The 23,480-nt window shown below is 35.9% G+C and overlaps 1 protein-coding gene across 3 annotated transcripts in view; it reads right to left on the reverse strand.

Moving 5' to 3' along the window:
• UNC13C (unc-13 homolog C) overlaps positions 1 to 23,480 on the reverse strand; it is a 257,718-nt gene that overhangs the window by 223,507 nt on the left and 10,731 nt on the right. Inside the window, exons 2-6 of one of the 3 annotated variants that reach the window (XM_080396569.1) lie at positions 22,187 to 22,216; positions 18,971 to 19,070; positions 15,111 to 15,228; positions 13,250 to 13,373; positions 9,179 to 9,314 (exon numbers count right to left, since the gene is read on the reverse strand). In XM_080396569.1, the coding sequence (XP_080252695.1) occupies positions 9,179 to 9,314; positions 13,250 to 13,373; positions 15,111 to 15,228; positions 18,971 to 19,070; positions 22,187 to 22,216 (508 nt within the window). Of the gene's footprint in view, positions 1 to 9,178; positions 9,315 to 13,249; positions 13,374 to 15,110; positions 15,229 to 18,970; positions 19,963 to 22,186; positions 22,217 to 23,480 lie in introns of those variants that run through there. The other 2 variants (XM_080396568.1, XM_080396566.1) reach the window with 2 other exon arrangements.

The following is a 23,480-nucleotide window of genomic DNA, read 5'->3' on the forward strand; positions in this document are numbered from 1 at the left end:
TTTCTATAAATCAAGTAGAAAGCAGCTGCCCAAGCAGTCAAAGAGCTTAGAGGAATGTTCTTCAACATATGAAAACAGTTCATATTCAGGGAAGTCACTCAGTTGGCAGGTGTTTTATTTACACGGCCATTTTACCTTGCCTTTGGAACACAGAAGTCTCACAGGAGTTAAACTGTTATCTAGCAAAAAAAACCCCAAACCCAGCTCTTTTAGAAAAAAAAAAACAAAGAAGATATAGTTACAGCAGCCACTTATCAAGATTCATACTCTCTTCTGAACTATTCTGAAGATCAGATGTTTCTTCTTAGGTTTTTCTACTCTTAGGTTACCTTCAACTAGATTGTGCTTTCAGAAAATGCACCGATGAGCATCTCATACTACAATACCGGCTTAGAGAAAGAATGCCAATCTAAAGCAGACGATTTTCAGCTGAGAAGTACAACAGTTTTTGCTAATATTAGGTCTTAACATCTCTGTTTAGTTAAAAAAATCTGCTAGTTGTTCTTTATATACTTTTTCTATAGCTAAGGAAAACTACCTATCCATTAACATAACTGTTTACTCAATATTTTTTATTTGCATTTAAAACAGAGACTCAAAACCAGCCATTTGTGCTGTAGGAAATAACCACATATTGTAAAAACATTCATATTAAGCAGTGTGCAGATCCCAGATATTCTATCACACTAGATACTATAGAAATTAAAAAAATACTGTTTCTTTTCATCTTAAAGATGGGTATATTGTGCTATTAATGCAAACTAGAAGATATCATGATAAACTAATTTTCTCTTTCTATGTACTGTGAAGATTCACATATATCAGCTATGATTTCTGCATCCAGGCTCAGTCATTATCTTGAAAATAATTTGATGTAGCTCAATTAGTTCTAATTGTTTTATCTAGACATTTTCCTAATCAAGAAAGGGTTTGAGGAGGAATAGGAGATTTAAGTATGTAATATTGTTTTGAATCTGGGAGTTATATCCTGAAGAAGTTACAGGGAAATTTCAAATGGCAGTGGACACCCATGTTTAGCCAAACTGAATTCTACCAGAGTCCCTGCCTGAAAACTGTTCCTTGGAGGCCCCCCTCCACCCCACACATAAGAAAAAAGAAAACAAAACACCACAGATCCCTGTAAGTACAGTATGTCTGAAAGTACAGTATTGTGTTGATGGAGCAGCTTAACCACTTAGATAGAATATGCACTTGTATGAAACATACTATAAGATGTTCCTCACAGCTTTCCACAATAAATGAAGGTGCTTCCTTGGGAAGTAGTAGTTCCCTTCTTCAAATGTGTGGAAAAGCATAGTAGCAGTGATGAGAAAGAAATGCGCAGTGATACAACTGGAGCTCAAAAACAACGGCACAGGGACTGCGATCACATAACATGGGGCTTCATTTTAGAGAACAGTTTCAAAACAATAATTAAATGCAAACCCCCTCATGAATTACAATGTCAACTGTATTTTATATTTTAGAAAGTAATATGCCAGTTCTGAAAGGCTGGGACCTGGTGGACAGTCATAGCCAAAAGGCTTACGCATGACCTAGTCCTACATTTTTTGTTAGGCGCCTCCTCCTTTTCTTTCTTTTGGATTTTACTTCTTTTTGGTAGTAAATATGAAAGGAAACAATAACACATCAAGGAAAGCTATCTGTAATACAAATTTGAGGAACAATCTGTCACTGAATGACCACAACAGAAAACAAACGTATCTGGACAACCACTAACTGCTTAAACAGCTACACAGTGGAAATACACTTTTACTTGTGGGAGTTCCTGACATATAGCCAAGAGGTGGAGGTGGAAATTTTCATGGTTTAGAAATAATTTTATGCATGTCTATCAATTTTTCTCTCATCTGGGTATGAATAATTAAACAGATTACTGGACAAATGGCTGTAAATTGATCACTTCAAATGAATTTAGACCTTAGCAAATCTTTTCTTCTCTGTATTTAAAAACAGGGAAGATTAATTACATTTTTAAGAGGCCATTTAACTCCAAGAATGATTCAAGCATTAAGAAACTTCTAAGACTACCACATTTAAGCTTTCTTTCCAGTTTTCACCCATTTAAAAAAAAATCTTGTATGTTTCTGTCATACCACATTAATTTAATTAATAACACTTTAATGACTATTACATTAAAATTAACAATGCTAGCGGCTGCAGATCATGAAGTCAAATTTTAGTAAGATATCTCCTCTTAACAGTCAGCAGTTACCATCACCCAAAACATTAGATTGGAGGAAACACTGTCAAAGCCAAACACTTCGGAAACAAATATTTAAAACCAACTCTGTCCATAAAATCTACATAGGTCTAGTATGATTCTGTAAGCAGCATATCCCTCCTTCATTTCTTGTACAAGGCTGTATGACAATATCTACTGATATGGCATATGTAGGTAGAAATAAACCTGAACAATGGACATTTTTTTAATGTAATCAGGTTGGGTTTTTTTCCTCTTTGTCCAATAATTGATTTACAGGTCTGCAGAGAATACAGTAACATAAGACATCAATATTCTTTTTGAAAGACAGATCCTTATCTGTGTTACCATACTTCCTTAGGTTTTGGGTTTATTTGGGGTTGGTCAGTTGCTTTTTAAAATAAATATTTTGTTTAATTCTGCTTGTTTTGAAAACGCCCCTAATCAATTTTATGCCATTCAGTTTAGTTTCTGATTGACAGGCCCTTGCATAGGAATTTCTTTGTCTAAGTGATTAACTGCAGACCGCAGCATTAATGCTTTTCAACTATTGTCATTAATATCGGCAATGTATTTGATCACTGCTTTTAAAATACAACAAACGTATTTAATACAAGATTTTGAGGGTAACATTTTCAAATGCTGAGTGACTACAATCCTTTGAAAATGGAACATAACAGCTTACTTTTTTGATGTGTAGATTAATGGATTGGTTTCAATTGGGAAAAGCATTCTCCATTTTAATTTTCCAGTTAAGTGAAATGTCTCCAGAACAAACACTATAAACTTACTGAGAATACAAGCACAGATTGTACTATTTTCGTGTTCGTGTGTTTCAAGTTGCAAGTCTGTGAACTGCATAAACTAATTTTATGCTAACGTAGCTTGACTGTAAATAGAACATAGAGTTTTCATCTAAAGCTTTTTATCAGCTTCAGCATTTCATGTAATACTGTATGTACTTCATTCACTATCTGCAATTCTAATTCCAATCATTGTAGCTTAAGGTAATTACGTCATATGATACAATAGATGTACATGTTACTTCCTGAGTATGCTGAGACACAAGAAGCACACATGAAAAATATAATCTTACTGAAGAGTATAATTCAAGTACTTATATGCATATTTTTCCTGAAGCAGTAGCACATAATTATATGAATTACTCACTTGTGTTCTTCTCCATCATTTATAGATTTTTAAATTATAAGGCACTTTTTTTTCAGTCATTCTGGTGTAAAATCTGTAAATTTCTGGCTATTCTGGATATGCAGCAACATCTTTGTACCTTAATGGTACCGAAGAGATTAGCCATGAAATCCTTACTCTTGCAAGCAGTAGCATTCAGCACTGGATATTAATAATGCATACAGAATGAACCAATTGATGTATCATATGGTTACTCTACACAACCGGAATGAAATATATATCAAGGTACTTAATTGCTGAGTTTTTTAAAAAGTTACAGTCATGTGTTCATTAATTACATTCCTTGGAGAAATACTCAGATTATTTTCTTTTTAAACAGTATTTTCCCTCTCTTTCTCTCAGACTCTGGCAGAAAATATATTGCTGTAATAAGAAGTCACTTAATCATCTACCACATCCTTCAAATTCTGATTTAGATACTTTATGATCTATAGAAAAAGTTAATCAGTTACACTTAATTAGCTATCATTCTACATCTAGAGTCAACTGCCATAAACACCATTTATATATATAACCAAAGAACTGACAAAAAAATATCAGTGTAAAGAACAGATTAATGAAGAGATTTTGTTAATTCCTTAATACTTAAATATTTACAGGGTAGTTAAATTTGGTGTTTAATATAGCCAGTCAAAACAAATAATTTAATCTACTTCTGTAACTTTTCAGGTTTTTCTTACATATTTTTATAGTACAATGCAGTTATTTTGATTAAATACATATCTTTATCTTTAGTTAAGCTTTAAAATGATCATCATCTTTCTGTCATACTCTTTAAAATACCTACTACTAGATAAAAAAACTTTCCACTTAAAAATATTATCTTGTAATTCAGAGGTGACCCTCAATTTAGTAACATGAAAGTTCATTTAAATTCAATAAAATTATCTGAGACAGAGGCAAATAAAAAGAATTCCACAGTCAGGTTAGATTAATTTCTTTTGGTTTAGCTTAACCTACTCAGAGGCTCAGATCTCTGTTGAAAAAGACATGTCAGCCCAGATGATATGCGAATAACTGGACATGTACTTAGAAATATACAGAGAAATAGCTCTTGAATACTGCCATTACTGACAGCTCTCACCCTAAGGAAGCACTTGTACTTCTCTGTAAATATCCTGCAAGAACTTGCCAGTAAATGTAAACAGCCAAAAAGATGCTGTAGCACCTACATAGAGTCTACTAGCTAACTGCATCCATAAGCTTGATGATCTCTTTACAGATTCCTTTACTTCCTAGTAATTTTGTGTTGGAGCTACATACTGTACGTGAAAAGGTCATTTATGTGCATACACAACCTGCTATCCTCTCAGAGAATACATAACTTTGTAAATGTAATAACTTTTACCATCTTTTCTTTTGTGTTTGAGCTATATTTCTGTATCACTGCTGCTTGACATGGCTTAAACATAAGCTAGGTGTCTGACACACCATATATTATTGCTGCATTTCCCAAGAGCCTGTTCTACCTCTCATCAGGACAACACCTTTTTGAGTGTCAGCTGGTCACAGACTGTGTCCTTCCGGAGTTACTACAGGTAGAGGACACCATGAATGAAAGGCAACAGAGTCTGCAAAAGCTGATGTGAAAGCCAAAATTAACATTCAAGAGATATAGCTTTTTTTTATTCCCCAATTTGCCGTTGCAAGCAGAGGGGAAGAGAAGTGATTTTACCAACACATAGAAAGCTCTCTCTGCTCAGACACCACTACTGAGTGATATATTTAGAGGCTGACTGGCCTTCCTCTGAGCACTCAACTCCACTTTACTTCCCTGTCATCATGTTCTGTCATACAATTGTTGCCACGTCATTCCTTGCCCCTTCCTCCCATTATGCATCATCATCTTCCACACTCAGGGAAGCAGAAAGACAGCAGTTCTCTTTCCCTTATCTTTTTTCCCCACAGCATTGTTGCTTGTTCAAAGCAACTAGATAAAAAAAATTGATTCCCTTCTGGAAAACTTCCAGAAGGGTGTTGTAGCCTGCCTAGGTAAATACACCAGCTTCAAAAATGGAACCAAATGCCTTTCGTGCTCTAGATGCAATCGATTAGTTACAACACCCAAACCATGCCAGGACTTGCCCCCATCCTTTCCTAAGCTTTCAGAAAGTCACTATTGAATAGCTGAACCCTATGTAGACACACACCCAAGGGTAAGAACAGGGCAGGCACACAAAACCAAAGGCCACATCTGTCAATAGGTCCAATTTAATTTAAACTAAGTATATACAGAGTTGTGAAACACACTATCTTTAACCATTTATTGTTCATCACAAAACCCTGTATCACCTAAGACCTGTTGGACAGAAGCTTTTAAGCTTTTTTGCTTCTTTGTTTTTTTCCCCCAAAAAGGGGACACTTATTTCATTATACATTTCCTTTTTGTTCAGACATTCTTTTGATCTTCTTACCCTAACAAATAGCTGATGTTCTTCCAGTCCAGCTTTCTTGGCACCGTCTTGGACCTGGCTACACTGATCATCTCACTAAAGCCTTAAGCTTGAGTATCAAGACCGGTGATTAAGAGCAACAGCTACACTGAACTGCTGCTCTCCGGAGTCTCCCCGGTCTCCCCTCCCGTACAGAGGAAGCAGATCTAACTGTAACCCCACTAGGCAAAACACTAATCTCCATGAACTTTTAAGAATCTATTATCTTTCATGGCAGGAGATCAGAGATAAAAATATTGAATGACCAGAGAGTGCCCCTAAAAGAAGATGACAGCCTGATGGTCATCATCTTTCACTCACCAGCGTCTTTAGTTCCACACTGTTTACTCTGTACCTCAAGAAAGCAACAACTAAGCATTTCATTGTTCCAGTGTTTTAGAAAAACAACAAATTCATATGCTTAGCTTATAAATACAGGTGGTAGTTGTTAATCCACCTAGATGAGAGGCAAGCACTCACCTTACCAGCATTCTTCTGTCTCCTCTAAATCTGCATTTCAACAATACCAAACTGTTAGCAACAACTCTAACCTTTTCTTCCCATCACCTGCCCCTTGTATCTGTACCTATTCAAAGATATACTAGAAAAAATATCTGCAATAGTCACTGCCAAATCTGTAAAACTGTTTTGGTAAAAATTTACCTTTAAAATAATCAACCTTACAAATTTTTTCCTTTTTTTTTTTTTTAAACTAGGATGAGGGCAAAGGTTTGTACCACCATACTCAAGAGGACAGAGCTGAGATCAAAGTCAGGCAATAGAAATTAAGCCAATTCTGCTTTTGAACACGCTACATTGTAAAATCATGGCCTAAGAACATACAGGGAAAGGAGAGGATAGAGCAAAACCCACCTCCACAGAAGGAACTATCCACCAGTGTAGGATCCATAAGAAACCAAAACCACTTACGGAATTTGCAGCATACCAAGTTAGTCCAAGGAACTGAATGTAACAGTTAAATTCCATTATCCCAACACTTCCCTCCTTATACATCCATTTATGTATCTGAATCACAAAGGCATTTTTGTGTCTCAATACAAACAAGGCACACAGGAAATGTCTGCAATACATACTGCAACAGTATCTTAGACTTCAGGACTTGTAAAAGGTAGCTGGAAATTAACAGATATTATCTAAACAATAACATAACTACGAATTTGCATCAAGCATCATTTCATTCAAATCCCAAAGATCAATTGTAGTCTGAAGAAACAGATTAGAATTTAGTACTTCTGCTCTTTTTTGCTACTTTTAATTCAAGAAGGATACTTAATTTCTGAAAATATGTAGGAATATAAATCCATCACTGTTCCATTTGTGCTTTTCAATTTTATGCTGCTCTGGGTATTATAATTTCGGGTCATTAGTACTCCTAATATAAACTGCTGTCACATACAGTACAGTGTTTACAGAACATATAGCTACACAACAAACATCTTCACATCTCACTGCTCCTATAAAGAATTCTCCTTTGATCAGTTGGAATACAGTTTTCAGTTTGTGGCAGGGTCCTTGAATTCTTTACCTTAATTTTGGTTGTAAGCAGTTCCTCACATTTTGTGTAGCCCTTATTTTAACTTTGCGTGAACTGGATTTTGTTGCATCCATGGCGCATGGTCTAGGCAGGGAAGAAGCAGCCTTCCTGCTCTTTGTGAGACATCATTGAAGGCTGGCTATTAAGGAAAAGTAGGGCTCCCAATGACCTGCTGAGGTGACTCAGCTGTGTAGATTTTCCAGAGGTGATTGTTTAAAAAGTAAAAAAATGTAGACCTCCACAGGTCACAGCCAGTGAACACTGCAATTCTTTGCATTGTTAATACCACTGAAGCGTTCTCAATGCTTAGCCACATTGAACTAATGTATTTTCAGCAAGACAGTAACAAGGAACTTTACAGACCATGCATGTGTCAATTTTGCTGACCCATTAAGCACTCCAAAAATGTTATTTGTTCTTCCTATTGGTCTCAGTTCTAATTTCTTTAATGTCTTGTGGACATTAAATTTAAAGTATCATGCAGGCAGCACACTGCTTGTGGACCACCACCTGGAAAGTCATTGTTAATGCAAACAGCAGTAACGTAAGACTTCCTAGTCTCCTATTGCAAGATAAAGTTATATTGTCTGGAGCTTTGTCAAAAACTACCTGTTTCATGTTTCGCTATGTGTCTTATTATTTAGACTGCTGATCCACTAACACTTTCAACTGGAATAAGGTAGAAATGCCCCTGCTCTTCCTTTATGCCAACACAAAATATTTGAGCATCTGCTAAGTTAAATTGACGACAAAGCTGAGGCAACCTGGCAAAATGTTTCTGGTTTTAATCTAGATGTGTTCTCAGTCTGGTTTGCTGAATGGCAAGTGGAACTCTTATGACCACCCAGGGAGGTGGACAACACAGAGAAACCAGTGATCAGCTGACAGAGGGAGGAACGCTGCTTCTTTCAGTGTTCTCCATTTATCCCTGAACGTATTCAATTAACACACAGAAAACTAATCAAGCCAGAGAGTTGTGCTTCTTGTTTCTCATTTCAACACAGGGCTCAAGACAACCTGTTTCAAGAAAGTAAGTTCCAGAAGAGATGGAAAAGAGAAGATGAGAGCAGCCCCATGGCTGCAACAGGGGGTTAGAGATGAAAAGAGTAGGAATGGTTAGAGACAAGGATGCATGGAAAGAGCGACTTTCAGCTCTGGTGAGGTGTTCCATTTATTTGAAAGAAACTTGCTTTACCATGTATCTGCCATTATAGGACATAAAAAAGCTAATAAATACCTGTATTGTCTTTAAAATATTATTTTTTAAAACACTTTCAAAAAAGACCAATGAACCAACACATTTGCACTTATGAAGCCATCTGTATATACCTAAAAATCTACTGCAAAAGATTCTAGAGTGTCATTTACCCCTTTTGCATCTTTAATAGATTACATTCTCATTTTGTAGGAATTTGCCAAAGATATTTCTGGTTATCTTTAATATCTACATTTTTTGTAGGCCAAAATTCTCTTTTCTGACTACCAGTGCTTCATTGAGAAGGCACACATATTTGCAAACTGGTTTGGCAGGATATAGTATTATTCATTTTTTCTTTCAATAGTTTATGAAGATTTATCATGCTCTGTCCCACCATAATAATGGAAATATATGCCTTGTGGTTTTATATGTTTATAAAACTTCCAGTCACATTATTGTTAGAAATAATTGTATATTTATCACAGTATCATTCAGAAATTTTAAAAAATAAAATTCCATAAATGTTATATTGCATGTCTGATATGAACAAATTAAAATACCTTAGTTCACTTTCTTTTATGCTGAGACCACTTTCCATGGTTGACAGACTATCATACGTATCTTGGTGTGAACATCTTGCACCTTGGAGGGGTGTCCCTCTGTGCCAGCCTCTGCAATCTAAATCTTTTTGGGTATCTGTAGAGGAAGAGAAAGCTGCTAGAAATCTTTCAGTCCATTTTACAGAAGAAACTTCTATAAAAGGGAGTACACATTAAATTAATGAAATTAATTCATTAGATTCATAGTAATGTGGAATTAATCAAGTCATTTACAAAACATTATTATAATTAAATCACTTTTTACAAGAACACCAGAAACAACATTCCAAGGTCACCTTCTGATCATTGCTCTGAAAACTTCAAGAGGCCTAAAACAGTTACCATTTTGTTATACAAACTGGAAAACAGTTTGTTTCACAATTTAAAAATGAGCTACTGCTGGATTGGGAAAAATGAAAATGAATCTCCTAATTTTCCAGTCCAGCTTCAGTTCTTAACTGGCCACATATTACTTATGTATCCATACATAGCATGCCTAGATGTGTGGGGGGTTTGTTTTGTTTTGGGGTTTTTTTGTTTGTTTTTGTTGTTGTTTTTTTTTTTGTTGTTGTTTCAAGTAAGGGATCAGGGTTTACTTTAATTCTACATGCTATTGGCTAAGAACTGACCTTTTTTCAAGTTCTTATTTCTTTGGAGAAACCTGGCAAGTCTCATATGCAATTAGAGGTATAAACTGATTTCCTGCAGAACGTTTTACTCTATAAATTGGCCTGTTAGCTGTAGTGAAAGGAAAGGATTTATGGTCGGGCCCTGACTGTGAGGAAATTTTTTTCCATCCTGATTAGAAGAACTTGTGTGCCCATCTTTTCCATTTTTGATGTTTTGGTTGCATATTAGGAACTATGTTTTGATTAATTTCTTCTCACACTGTTTACTCACACTTGGTTTGTGGTCAAAAAAGTAAAATCTGTGTCATATCTTTTTGCTCAAAATAAAAGCAACACTGCTGTGAAACAAAGAGAAGATAAAGAAAATACTTCGTAAAACAACAGGATCTTGTGGTTTTCCTACTGCATAGGTTAATGCCAAACTTTAGTTTGCAAATAGAAGTGAATTATCACACTAAGGTGCTCTGTATTTGGAATTTTATACTTTGATGCATAAGTTTTCCCAATCACTCTGCCATGATTTTTCATTACATTATCTTAGACTGATCAAAATTGTATCAGAAAAATTAATTTTCTCATTTGCTTGGTGTATCAGTGAATCAGTATGGTGACTAACGCAGAAACAGGGATTTATCTTATCATTGTTATTTTGTTCTTTTTACCTCATATCCTCATTTGCTAATTAATATATATGGTAGAAAGTGATAATGAGATCAACCCCAACAAGACTAAGAGGTGAATACCTGCATGGCATTTTCCAAAATTATTCATGAAGTCCTATTGATTTTCCATAGGCTACTTGGCAAAATGAGATCTTAGTTCCCATGTCACACAATTACTTTAAAAGTTATAGCTATTACCAAACACGTTCCATTTAGGTAAAACTACCTTCAATTTCTTTAGCTTATACTCTCTATGTAAGGTATAATTGAATGTTAAGAAGCACAATATATGTCTCTAATGCTGAATTTAAGAAAAAAATAAGTGATGTCTTCTAACTTTTCTTCTGTCTTCTCATACAAGAATGACCTAACACATTTGAATCAAAATTATTGTATTTCATAACAGAACCTGATTATCCTTTAAAAACTTGACTTCTAGAAACATTAAAAATGTTTGCAATTCCACTGCAGCATTCATCTAGAGTCTGCATTTTCTTACTGTGAATTTGCTTGCAGAATTTTTAATGTGTGAGATCCTCATTTTACTTTGCAGCCTTTTAATGGACCTAGGTGGTCCAGATGGCAATGGTGAAAAGACAACGTCGTTGTTACCACAACTACTATTAGATGATACTTTAGAAAAAAGCAGTCATGAATGAACTAATGATGTTAAAGCACTTCCCTGTTGCTACATATAGCATTTCAAGTCCAAATGAAGCCCTATTGGTAAAGCAGCGTGGAAGGCTCTTATATTTCTACTAAATATCTGGCATTCTCATATGGAAATCTTGCAGGCATGTGTGAAAAATAACTGCAGTCTTCCACCTAACTAATGTAATTGGTCATAACAAAGAGGCTGTACTGATTGGGATAGTCAAGGACAGATTCTCAGCTGGTCACAGCTAAGCTCAGAGTCATTCAACAGAATAAGCAATCAAAATGTAATGCCTTAGTCAAACTTCAGGTAGAGGATAAAGCTAAGTGTTTTTGATAAAGGTATCTGGCTTCCTCAATACCCCAGCCGCGCTTCTACATGCTGCCCTCTGCACAGAAAACTGCAGTGTAAGGGTGACCTCTGCAGGACTTCAGCAGTGCTCCATGTCTGCAGGCCCAGGGACCGTCTTTAAAACACTTAAATTTATTTGGGAAAAGAACACAGGCATCAACCTATAAACCAACACTACCTCTACGTAGCAGCCTGAAATCAGTAACAATCTGAATTTGCAGCTTGTAAACGCAGTTAGCTTTTCTGTAACAGACCTGCACTGCACCAGGTTTCTAGATATGAAAAAATGTAAGCACACACTAAAAACATTCTGCTGATTCAAAGGTGGTTTCAAGCAGAACTCATGGCACAGAATAAATACAATTTGTACCAACTTTTATCCTTTGGTAACAAATATTCCACTGTTATTGCACAAACTCTTGTCCTTTCTTGTCATCTTTATAAACCACTCCTTCTTTGTATTACTATTCCCTTTGCATACTTAAGGACTCGGTCCATTGACACATGTACACTTTCTATCATGCTTAAAGGAAATAAAATTGTCTTAAAAGTGAAAATAATCTAGATGGAGGCACATGTGAATAGCAAGAAAAAAGTTCCTCCATACGAATTTTTACTCAGAGTTGAAAATTGCCTGTAGCTGCTGGGGAAAATGTATCAAATAAACAAAACCCAGGATGTGACTAGGTCTTAGGTTACCTTTACAATGTTTTATTGGCTAAGAAGTAGTAAATAAAGAGTGATTTTGGCTAAAAATAACCCAAATAACAAAGATGTAGGCCCTGTTGTGACTGAAAAGAATCCACAGCATTCCACAGTTACTCTGTGAAAAGGGATGCATTCCACCCCATGTATTAACAGGAATGCAGTCACAGACTACACCCAGAAACATCAGAAATAACCAGCTTGCTCTAATCAGCATCAGCTGTATTGCCCAGTTCCATTTCAGACAATACATTTTAAAAAAAAACATCAAACAGCTGAAGAACAGATTTTTGGTGTCACTTCTATTCCTCCCTTTCAAAAGATAAATAATGTTTCTCATTCACATTTCTTCACATTTTTTTATTCTTGTGTAAATGTTAGAATTGTTCTTTTTAGCCATAGTTCATTAGACTGTTTAAAGAGAAAAATATTAAGCTAATTTATCTTTGTGAGCTTGTTTGGTACTGATAATCTTGCTAAAGTCAATCTCTTTGTATTATATTTGTATTATATTTGTATTCTATTATAGCTGGAAATAGTGTCAGGTGATGCATTCATCATTTGATGGTCCGTTTCCATTTCTACTTTCATATACCCTATTTCCACGCACAGACATGCAGTTTCTATCTTCATATGCACAATTCATAAAGGAGACAACCTTTGTTAATAAGAGTAAAAATGCTGTGAGGACCTAGATTTTACTAAAATTTACATTGTACAAGCAGCTGGTCAAAGCTGACATGATACAAGATCTGTAACACACAGGCTTTAGTAGACTGAGCCTTAAAGAGGTACTTTCTTTAGCTCTACAATCCACATACGGATGAACACTAACCAGCGAAACAGCTCACCCAGCTTCTCATAGGAAGTGGCTCTCAGAAATTCTATTATTTACCAGTATCCGTTATACAAATGCTCAAGCGATTAGTATGTATTTAAGATTCTATAGAAAAATTACTATTTGCCACTATTTCAGGAACTTAAAGTGAAACAGAATGGTTGGAAGGTGAGACTTCAATGCATAACTCACCAAATGGTAATGCAAAGTAGACATCCAGTAAGATCTCATGTGAAGTTGGTGTTTTTGTGCCTTGAATCTCACTCCCGTTTTTTATTACTTCAGAATGCAGTGTCCACCATGAACCTGGACCTTCCTAGGAAAAAATGTTCTGAAAGTTACCTGGGTAGAATTTATAGCATTATCCACTTTTTCCTAAATGAAGGTTTGCCCAAGTCTATAGGAGTTTCTTTACGATACCAACAGGCTTAGGATCCATTCCAGACTCTTTCAACTTTTGTTTATGTAAATAGTAGTTAGTACTTCATCAAGTTTTCTCAAAGGCATGGAAATCAAAGTAATAAAATATTTGCTCTACAGTATAGGCAAATATACATTAAGATGGTCAGATGATTAAGATTCAAGAAATATGAATACTGAAAATTACTCTTAACTGAGATTTTCCAGTTCCCCTTTGAACTGGTGCCAGACAAGTACATTCTAGCAAGACTGAGGCAATCAATATATGCTAATAACCAAACCAAAAAAGAGTTTCTGAAGGAACGCTCCCTTATAGGTTATTTCTGAGTCATAAAGCCCAGAGCAGAGCTGCAGGTTTATGATGAGCAGGATGAATAAATAGGAAAGTTCCGCAGCAGCCTAATTATAAATGAAAGCTTAGAGGGTCTGAGGAAAGCACAAAACAATCTCTACTCTTGTATCTTTGTTTATTTAAAGTTTCAGTATTTACTGTTCAGCCACAGCCTCTGTGTCAGCAAGTTTAACTGAACAACAGCTAGGGTACCAGACCAAAACAACTTGCCTTGGGGTCTGAAATGGCGCTTGGCAGCTGTGATACAGAACATCTAATTTAGGCAGGAATTACTTTCTTCCCCTGCTTCCATTCTCTGAGTAGAATCATTGCAATGTCAGTTCAATGTATACATGAATATTTATTAGTTTCTATAAAGAAATAGCTATAGAGACTGATGGCAGATACTGTGGGAAGAAGTTTCCTCATTCTCCCTCCCTTATCTCAACATCAATTGCCTTTTTTATTTTATAGAAAATTTAAAGAAGACAAACTTAACTTTATTTACAAATATTAAAATAATCTCCTCTAATTCAGAATCACTTTCTTAAAAATAGACTCCATGGACTGCAAGTGGGAAAGTCCATTTATGAATGAGAGGATTGTGGAGTATTAGAACAAGATACCTCTTACTTTTCCCATTTCAGACAATTCTGCAGCACTTGCAGATTGCTGCAGTATTTCCACACTCCCAGAAACCTTTTTTCTTTATTTTCTAGCCTACTGAGAGCAAGCATGCTCGTTCTGGTGGCTAACTATGACTATGGTGGATACATGACAACTCTTGGGCTGACCTGATTTCTCCACTCATCCTTCTCTACATGCTCATTGTATTATTAATTACCTCCATAGTACTACCGGGCAAATTTCTCTTTTCCTCTTTGAGACAATGACCGATTCTCTTGAAAGACAAAACAACAGTATTTTGCCCATTTTAATAAAAGATATCCAAGGCCACACAACGAAGAGCCAGGCTAGGAACCTCAATCTGAAACTCCCTCAATCTAATCACGTAAACCAAACTGTCCCTGCCTCCCTAATAATTCATGAGTGCAGATGAACTCTAACCCACTTAACGAATTATACCTGACTCAGTATAAGCAATTTATCCAGGATATATGACTAACTCATATCAGTTGTCATGTTGAGAGTCACACGTGCATTATACCTCAGTATTACAGACCGAAACAAATGAGATAGAAATATACATTGATCATAAATGACATTACAGTATTTGGCTAAGAATGAGAAATTGATCGGATGTTACTCATTGTTTTATATTTCCACAAAAAGTCAACTTACATCTGTTGCATGTTTCACAGTCGCAAGGGGAATCCATAAAACTCCTAAAATGCTATCCCAGAGCAAGCCTTTCTTCCACAGCTCTATAATGAAGCCCTTTCCATCAGCACAGATTTCACTAAAGACAATGAATACACAAATCATTAAACTGAAAATGCAGTCTCAACCGCTCAGTAATCTGTTGTAACTTGAGTTAGTGTCTTACAGCAGATACAGAGGTGTTTTGTTTTCAGCACTCTCATAAAATGCAAGATAGCAAGGCGTGACACAAAGGTTAGACAGGACAAGCCGAGTCTCATTGTTCAGAATTGCTTTTACAAAGTGATGAGGACAGTTCTGCTGGAAACACGGCACAGAAGTCCCAGTTGTCAATAGCTTTACTTTGCTACAAGACTTGGCCCTTCCTGGATATAACCCAGGAAGAAACCAGGACCATGAAAAGCCTTTAGTTCAGCTTTAGGTTCTTCTGAGCACCTTCCGCATATGGAATTCCTTAGTTGCCTCTGCAAGACACTGGTCTCAGGACAGCCCTGAAGAACCTACATTCTCAGGTTCCACTGTAGCTAACTGGTTAGGTGCAGCAGTAGTATAATATAGCTAGACTTTTGTCAGGAGAGTTCTTTTCGGTAAAACTGGAATCCACAAAAGCGATCAGGCTTTCAAACATAAAACTCAGAGGAACATTTTCAACGAAACAGTAAGAGTCGGCGATGTCAGCTATGATGGCACACACTGTCAATCAACATGGACCATCAGGTAAGAATGATCTATAATGGTATGGGCAAAATTCCATCTTCCCTCACAAAAATCTAGAGGAAGAAAGGTTCAGACCATTTACTACAGGAAATCAAACCAGTTTCTTGTTTTCATTGTAAGGAGACCAGGCGTAAAAAAACATTTGGAGCTTGTTCCCTTCCTTAGAATCAAGAAGATGCACTACACAACAAAAATGCAGTGGGAAAACAGCTCTCAACATGAAGAGCTGCAGATCCAGGCTCTGTAAATTCTACTTATAGCATGCATGCATTTTGTTACTAGCTGGTTTTGATCAAAAAAATACCATACCACAACCTTATTTTGCAAGAATTTAGAACAAAATTTTGCCAGGCCATATAACTTAACTTTGACATTGAACTAAAATTAAGAGAGAAGTTATTTCCTCATGGAATGTCTGGCATTTTTTTATATATTACTATAAGCAGCTACGGGCCAGTTCTGTAAATATGAACAATATAATAAACTAGGGATTGGGTGTCTTCTGTGACTGATTTTATGTAATCTCCATTTGACCGAATCAATTTTGAAGTACTAAAACTAATCTTCAACTGATTTGTGTTGTGTACCACAGTGAATTATTGCGTACTTAAATTTACCAGGAAAAGGACAAGTGAATTCTGAGAAGGGCAATGCGTGCCACTCCCGAGACTGATACTGAACTCATCACATGGCTCTCAAAAAACATTATGTTGGCTGCCTCAATATCTAATTTTCCACTGTCCTCATGCAGTTGAATAGATACAGTGAATTTTTGTTTTCTTCAGCTTCTCCTTTTACAAATATGTTTTGGAAGGCAGATTGCAATTCCTTATCTTTTGGTACTTTTGGACCCCAACTTTAAAACTGTTGCACTAACTGAACAGTGAAACTGCATATTGAAAGCTTAAACTATGTAATTTTTAAAACGCAGGCTGGTTATATCTGTGTGTAATGGAACAGATGTTTTACAGGCATAGGTGGAGAGAGCACCTTTAAGAAAATGAATTACAGTATGACTTGTAAAAGTCTACATAAATGTATTTCTAAATGCTTATTTATAATACCTTTTAGAAGTCTGCTGTGTCGTATAATTGAGTAGGCAGCAGATGGAGCTACAAGCAGTCTCACACATTTGTGTGGTTTAATATTCTTTGGTAACATTTAAATTGCAAACTAAGAAAATAATCCTAATAAACTGCTCATGGAACACTCATTTGCATACAATATGATTAAAAGCAAAGCATTTATACAGCAGCAGAGCAAAGTTATTAATACTTTAACACATTCTTCAAGAAAATTTAGAGTATAGGTTTCACACACTCACTTTAAAAGTATTTTTAAATTGCCTCCTGCACTAAAGGTAACAGGGCAAATGCTGAAATTTAATTGATCTGCTTCCTGATACACTATTACATTCTCATCCAATCCATGTCCAATGTTTCATAGAACTATTATATCTGGATCAGCAAAGTGCAAAAAGAAAAAATTAACACAGTATTGTCATACAGAAATGATTCCTCTACACTGAAACATGACAATCTTTTCTACAAGTCAAAGCTGCAGTATAAGAATGGTATTTAAAAGGGCTAGCTATCAATCTTGATTTTCCTTTGCATTTTCAAAGACAGATACAATCCTCCTGTTTGGATAATTTAGGCTGTGGCTCTGAACAGTCTGCTAGAGAAGCCTGATGACTGGGGAGTGGAGGAGAAATTAGCTCCAGATTAAGATTACTTTTATATGGTTAGAAATTCTGAAAACTTCTTTGATAAGTCATTACATCGAGTCATAAAATGTCATGTAAACAAGCTATATATCTGTTGGCTTAATATAACAGGCTCTTCAGTCACTCACAGTCTTCAGTTAAACAAACTAGTAGTCTTCTACAGTTGTCTAAGAAATCAGTTGCATGACACCAAAAAAAAAATAAATATCCAAATCCAATTAATAACTTTAGGAAAAAATGGTGATGAAGGTGAAACCCTTAAATAAGATTAAGAGCACTGCCAAATAAAACTAATTTACATGAAAGTTCTATGTAGAAAAAAAATGCAGGTTTTAGAAATGCTGTTTTCAATACAGAATAAAATTAAATGGGGGAGGTATTTCAATCAAAATGTCAGTTTCAGCACATGTAGATCCTGTCAAAAGATATTTATGTGTTTTGATAACCAGAAAGTATGGAAAAGTGATTCATAAGAACTAATTCTTCTGGCAAAATATTAAAATATTTGAATTAGAAAAAAACCCCAGAATTGTAAAAAGGACATTTTTCATAAAAGTAACTAAAACCAATCAAATGTTTAATTCTGTAAAAATATTTCTGCCAACTCTAGACCTTAGTAACAAAATCTATATTTCTACAAAGAGGATGTGATGGCAGAGAAAGATTTGCGCAGGGAGGAAGGAGGGACCAAAAATAGTAGAGATTAACATACTATCTCAGCATCTAATGAGTTTACATATTTGTTGGTTTTAACTGCTTTTAAATTGAGACTTGAAAGCAGGTTTCCTCTGAGTGTCAGTCAGTATATAAGTATTTAGACCCTCCTGACCAGTGAGTTATATATAAGGCTCTAGAGAAAAGAGAACAAAGACGGAATAACAAGATGGAGAATTGTGGGAAGCAGACAAAGGTCTGCAGACAGAAGTGAGAAACAGTACGTGTCAATAATAACTAGCAGTTATTATTGACCTGATATTGATAGGTAGATATTATCTACCTACATAGGTAGTTAAGTAGATAAATGAATGTGTAAAATATCAGTCATACTGAAAGGAAATTGAGTAAAACAAAAAACAAGTTGCATGAGGATCAATTTGAGTTCTCCTCGTTCCTGTATTCCTAAAACATCACAGGAAATTAAAGATACTGGAGAAAAATATCATCTTCCCCTTGACTGCTAGCTTTGATCTGCACATGGCTTGCAAAATTAACTTTTGGTCTGTTCCTTAGAACTAACCTGGCACTTTTTCTCTGAGCTGGACATTTTTTTCTCACTTTTGCAGTCTGCCCACGGTCTCAGATTTTATTAATTTCTCTAACTATCCAAACGCAGCAAAGATACAACAAAACCAACTGATAAGAATACCTTATTACTTACAACATGAAGTCCTGTTCCCAGCAAGGTTCACTTCCCCTTCTGTCTATTGTAGTGCTTTTTAAATTTTGGACTTTTAAAACAACATAGGTTTTGAATGCATCTGAAAAAGAAACAACCAGTACATTAAAACCCACTTTATTTCTTCCTAGAAGCTGGAAACATTCAGCTTCATGGTAGCAGGGGTTTAACACGCTCCATACAAAACAGTCAGAGGTGTGGTTCAAATACATGGCTTTGAACAAGGAAATTCTTAGTCATTTTAATGGGATTATGACAGGAAAATCTCTGTCCATTGCAAGTGGGAGACAACATAATCCTAAATGTGAGCAAGTATTTTAAGGATCAGCTTCCAGACATGGTTTTTCAGATTATTTGTCAATCGCCCTGACAGATCTTGCATGAAACAAGTATACCCTCCCTTTCTGCAAATTATTATTTTGTTTGCCGTTCAGTTGGTATAATGTTGGTGACTGGCTAATGGGCTGTAATTTCCAATTAGGACAAGGCCACAGACTTGGGATTCAGTCTTCTGTTTGTATGTGAATCTAGTTTTGTCTATAAATGCAGCAGCAAAATGGGTTTCAGATGCAGTCCCAGATGAACTCAAACATTTTTGTACTCAGAGTATATTCGTAAAATTGGACCTAATCAGCAAAAAAACTTTTTTTTTTTTTTTAAATCAAAGTGCTTGAAGATATCAATGACAGGAAAAAGCAAAAGAACTAAGGGAAAGCTCTACCCTTTAGGGCCTCACACAGGAACTAAGGCACCAAACGGCATATTATATCATCTTGATAAATGTGGCTGTGCAGAAAAGCTTCTCAGCTTGCATGCATGTCATTAGCCTCCAGCATCCCATAAGGATCAACACTGACATATGGTTTAAAAAAAAAAAAAGATACTTTTTTTTTTTTTAATAGAACTACTGCCAAAACATACATATAAAATGTAGCCAAGAACAGAAGCCATTTTTGAGCTGTGTGTATTACATCCCCATCCCACCCACCCCCCCCACACACCCCCCACCCCCCCACCCCCCCACCCCCCCGCGTCAATCAACAAGCCTGAGCTGGAGGGAAGCTGTCACTGTCCACAATAGGCTTTGAATAGGTTGCATCAAATTACACTGCAGTTAAGAAAAAGTGCGAAGGAGAAGAGTTAATTCTGTACATCCTGTATGTAGATCTTATCGATTAGGGCTGAAGATAATGTTTGACAAAAGAATGTTATGTAATGGGAACTATTCTTTTCAATAAAAAAAACCACAACAGTGATCAATGTTATCTATTTTCTGTAATTCAGTGCACCAGTCTTCTCAAACATACCTCTTTGTCCTTACACTGAAAAAACTTGACAAAGTCAATACAGATTTGGAAGAATGGTGACTTACTTGTAAGAAATTGTGTCAACAATGCATGATTCACATACCATCCTATTGTTCACTCTGTGTAACTCAGGCAAACAAATCGCAAAATTTGCAAAATGTTTTGTAGTTGCATAATTTATTTGCAGTTTGGAGGCTTGCAACTCAAGGGTTGAGAAATTTTCAGAAGAATTTCCATAAAATCACTTGGCTGAAAAATAGCAACCTCCAGTGTTTAGCTATTTTGAGCACCCAGATCTGTATTTACATTTAAATCAAAAATACAACCACCAACCTCCCCCCAAAATAAAACTTACCTTCCTCAAGTGAAGCCATAAATGACAAGATACTTCTTAAGACATATTTTTAGTGGTAATCTATTTCATTGTTCTATTATCTTTATATTTAACTCCTTAATTTCTTTCACATGTGAAAATGTCATGTTCCTATGTCTAATGCCAGGTGATCAAACCAAATCATCTATCTTTCCCCAGCTCCTTTTCTAGCACAAAAACTAAAGAAATTTCAGACTGCCTGCATTATCATTGCCTTGCCTGGAACCTTGTCATCTGCCTTTTAACTTTTGTGAAAACAAAAACAGCAGGCTATCCTTTTACTCATATCTTCAGCTTTCCACCCAAAACAGAGCACAGCAACTTCACGGCAGCTTCCACAAAGTAGTAAATTAACCACAGGAGAATCCCAGAGTTTTGAGAAACATGCAGGAATCTCAATAATGCTCTCAGTCACCACTTAAATGATTTTCTGCCCAAGAAAACATGACCAATTATCAGAGGATACACCACTCAAACTCTATTGCCATTACTTACGGCATTAACACATCTTCAACAGCATTCAAAGAAGATTAAAAAGTCTTAACTTTCACCAAATAATTGTTTGATCATATTTTTTTGTAAATTATCACCTCTTTTGAGTACCAACAAAATATAAGATTTGCTGAGCCCTGCAGACCATTTGTCTCATTGCATTAGGATTTCAATGAAAGATGAATGTCCAGTCTATACTTCATACATATACGTCACAGCCCACGATGATGACTGCCTCACAGACATCATGTTCCCAGAAAGAAGCTTAACTTGTGCTATTTCAGGTTACCTTTCTTTAATCAAGATAGATATAAATGATTTGCAGAGGTTACTTAAACGTGTTAGCCAGACATCTACTGGCAAATTTTGCCACATTGGTCAGGTTGTTACCAGCTTCTCCTAAGAACTAGTAACCACAAAGATCTTGAAGGCCCCAAGTTTATAGTCCACCTATGTGTGAGAAACCTCTGGCTGAGTTTGGATTTTCTTTCCCACTCTGGCTAAATCTTGGTCCTGGGGGCAGACTTACAGTGTCCTGGGCAGCTTGGTTTTGTTCACATTTATTGCCCAGGGCCTATACCTGATCTCTATAATGGTCCATTAGTATTTCCCATCTGTATTTCCTCACTGGGAAAATTCAGAAACCATTTTCTCCCTGCCCTGCTGAAACTAACATCCTGCACTCTCTTTATATAAAAAATAATTTCTCTTGACTAGTGACCCATTTAGGTCATCAAACTCTGTAAAAACTATTTTTAGTGGAAATATCCTTTAAAAGCCACTAGTTTCAGTTATTAATTATTGTCTCTCAAAATTACACAGTCTGAGGCCACAGTCTTGTTTGTTAATTTGATCTTTAAAATCTATGTATATTTTTAAATTCTTTCCTCATTTGTTTTGTACTGAGCTGTTGATGAAATGCATTCAAGTAGTCCCAGGCCTGAATGATTCTTTAGTGTGATACACACATGCATGCCCAAGAAATAAATACGTTCAAGCAGAAATTAAAAGGTAAATCAGACTTACCAGCTGCTTTATCCAACCTTCCTTTTTTCACTATTAAAAAAAAACAAACAACAAACATTCAGACAATACCTTAACAATGCTTGTCATAAATTTTATGGGGAAAAAAATACCACAGAAAGGGATTTCTGTGGTATAAAAAACTTCAATCAAAAATGAAAGCAAGTACTCTTAAAGAAAATCAAGCACCATTGCGGTAAGATAGTATGATTATTCTGAATTCCTTGGGAAAGAAAACATGTGGAAAGTCTTTGCAGTTACAGAAACTTAGTAAATAGATGGATACAACACAAAGGGCATAATGGATACCAGATGACCAGGAAGGGCAGTATACTATCCATCACCTCACAGCGCTAGCTCAAAATGCTTTTCAATAACAGTCACAGAAGGCTCACAGACTTCAAGTAACCTAAAGTAGCTTCTATCATCTTACAAAGAATCCTTTATTACATTGTATTTATTTTGACTATTAGAAAAGACATACTGCAGTAAACACCTTATCAATTAAAAAGTGAATATTTCAAATCCTAACTTTGTTCAACAGCCTTAAGTTCCATGCTATGGTATCCCTTTCATTAATGAAAAATGCCCTGAAGCTAATGGGATTGTGATTCAGATAGTCATCATAATTAAGAAAATCCAACCTGGTCACCGTTTTGTATCCAGTCTCTGACTACTAAAGTTCATTGAATTTAGACTTTTAAACAATATAATTAATTATTCTTTAAATTTTCCTACCATATCAATGCACATAAGGGTTCAATTCAATTTGAATGAAACATCACTGCAGTCCTACAAAAATCAAACCTGCTTTAAGAATATACTCATGTATATCATATATTTCATTGCTATACTTAGGAACTAGTAAGTGCCAATAAAACAAAACCTTGAGGCCACAACTTTACAGTGCAAAGGTTCCCAAAGCTTACTATTGTTTTCCAATGCCCGTCCCACTCGCCTAACTTCACCTACCTTCCTTTGCCTTATTCTTTTTTTCATCTATCCCTAGACAGCCCTAAGCATTCTATGGAATTGCATTGTATTTGCAGAATGTCTGACAGTCTGAATAATTCCACCACGCCTCACACTGAGAAAGCTTTCACTTTCAGCGCAAATGGGGAGAGCCCAAACTGTCGCTAAGCCACCAGCAGCATCCAAACACTGCAGCAGTTACACTGCACTGCAAGTGTGCAGAATTTACACACTGCACCTACCTGACTTCCCTTGAAAGAAGTAATGCAAGAAATATTCCCATCGATTAAAATGAACAATGCACATCTGCAGTCTATGAAGTTGC

This window comes from Falco punctatus, assembly GCF_963210335.1.
Source record: "Falco punctatus genome assembly, chromosome: 7".
Lineage (NCBI taxonomy): Eukaryota > Metazoa > Chordata > Aves > Falconiformes > Falconidae > Falco > Falco punctatus.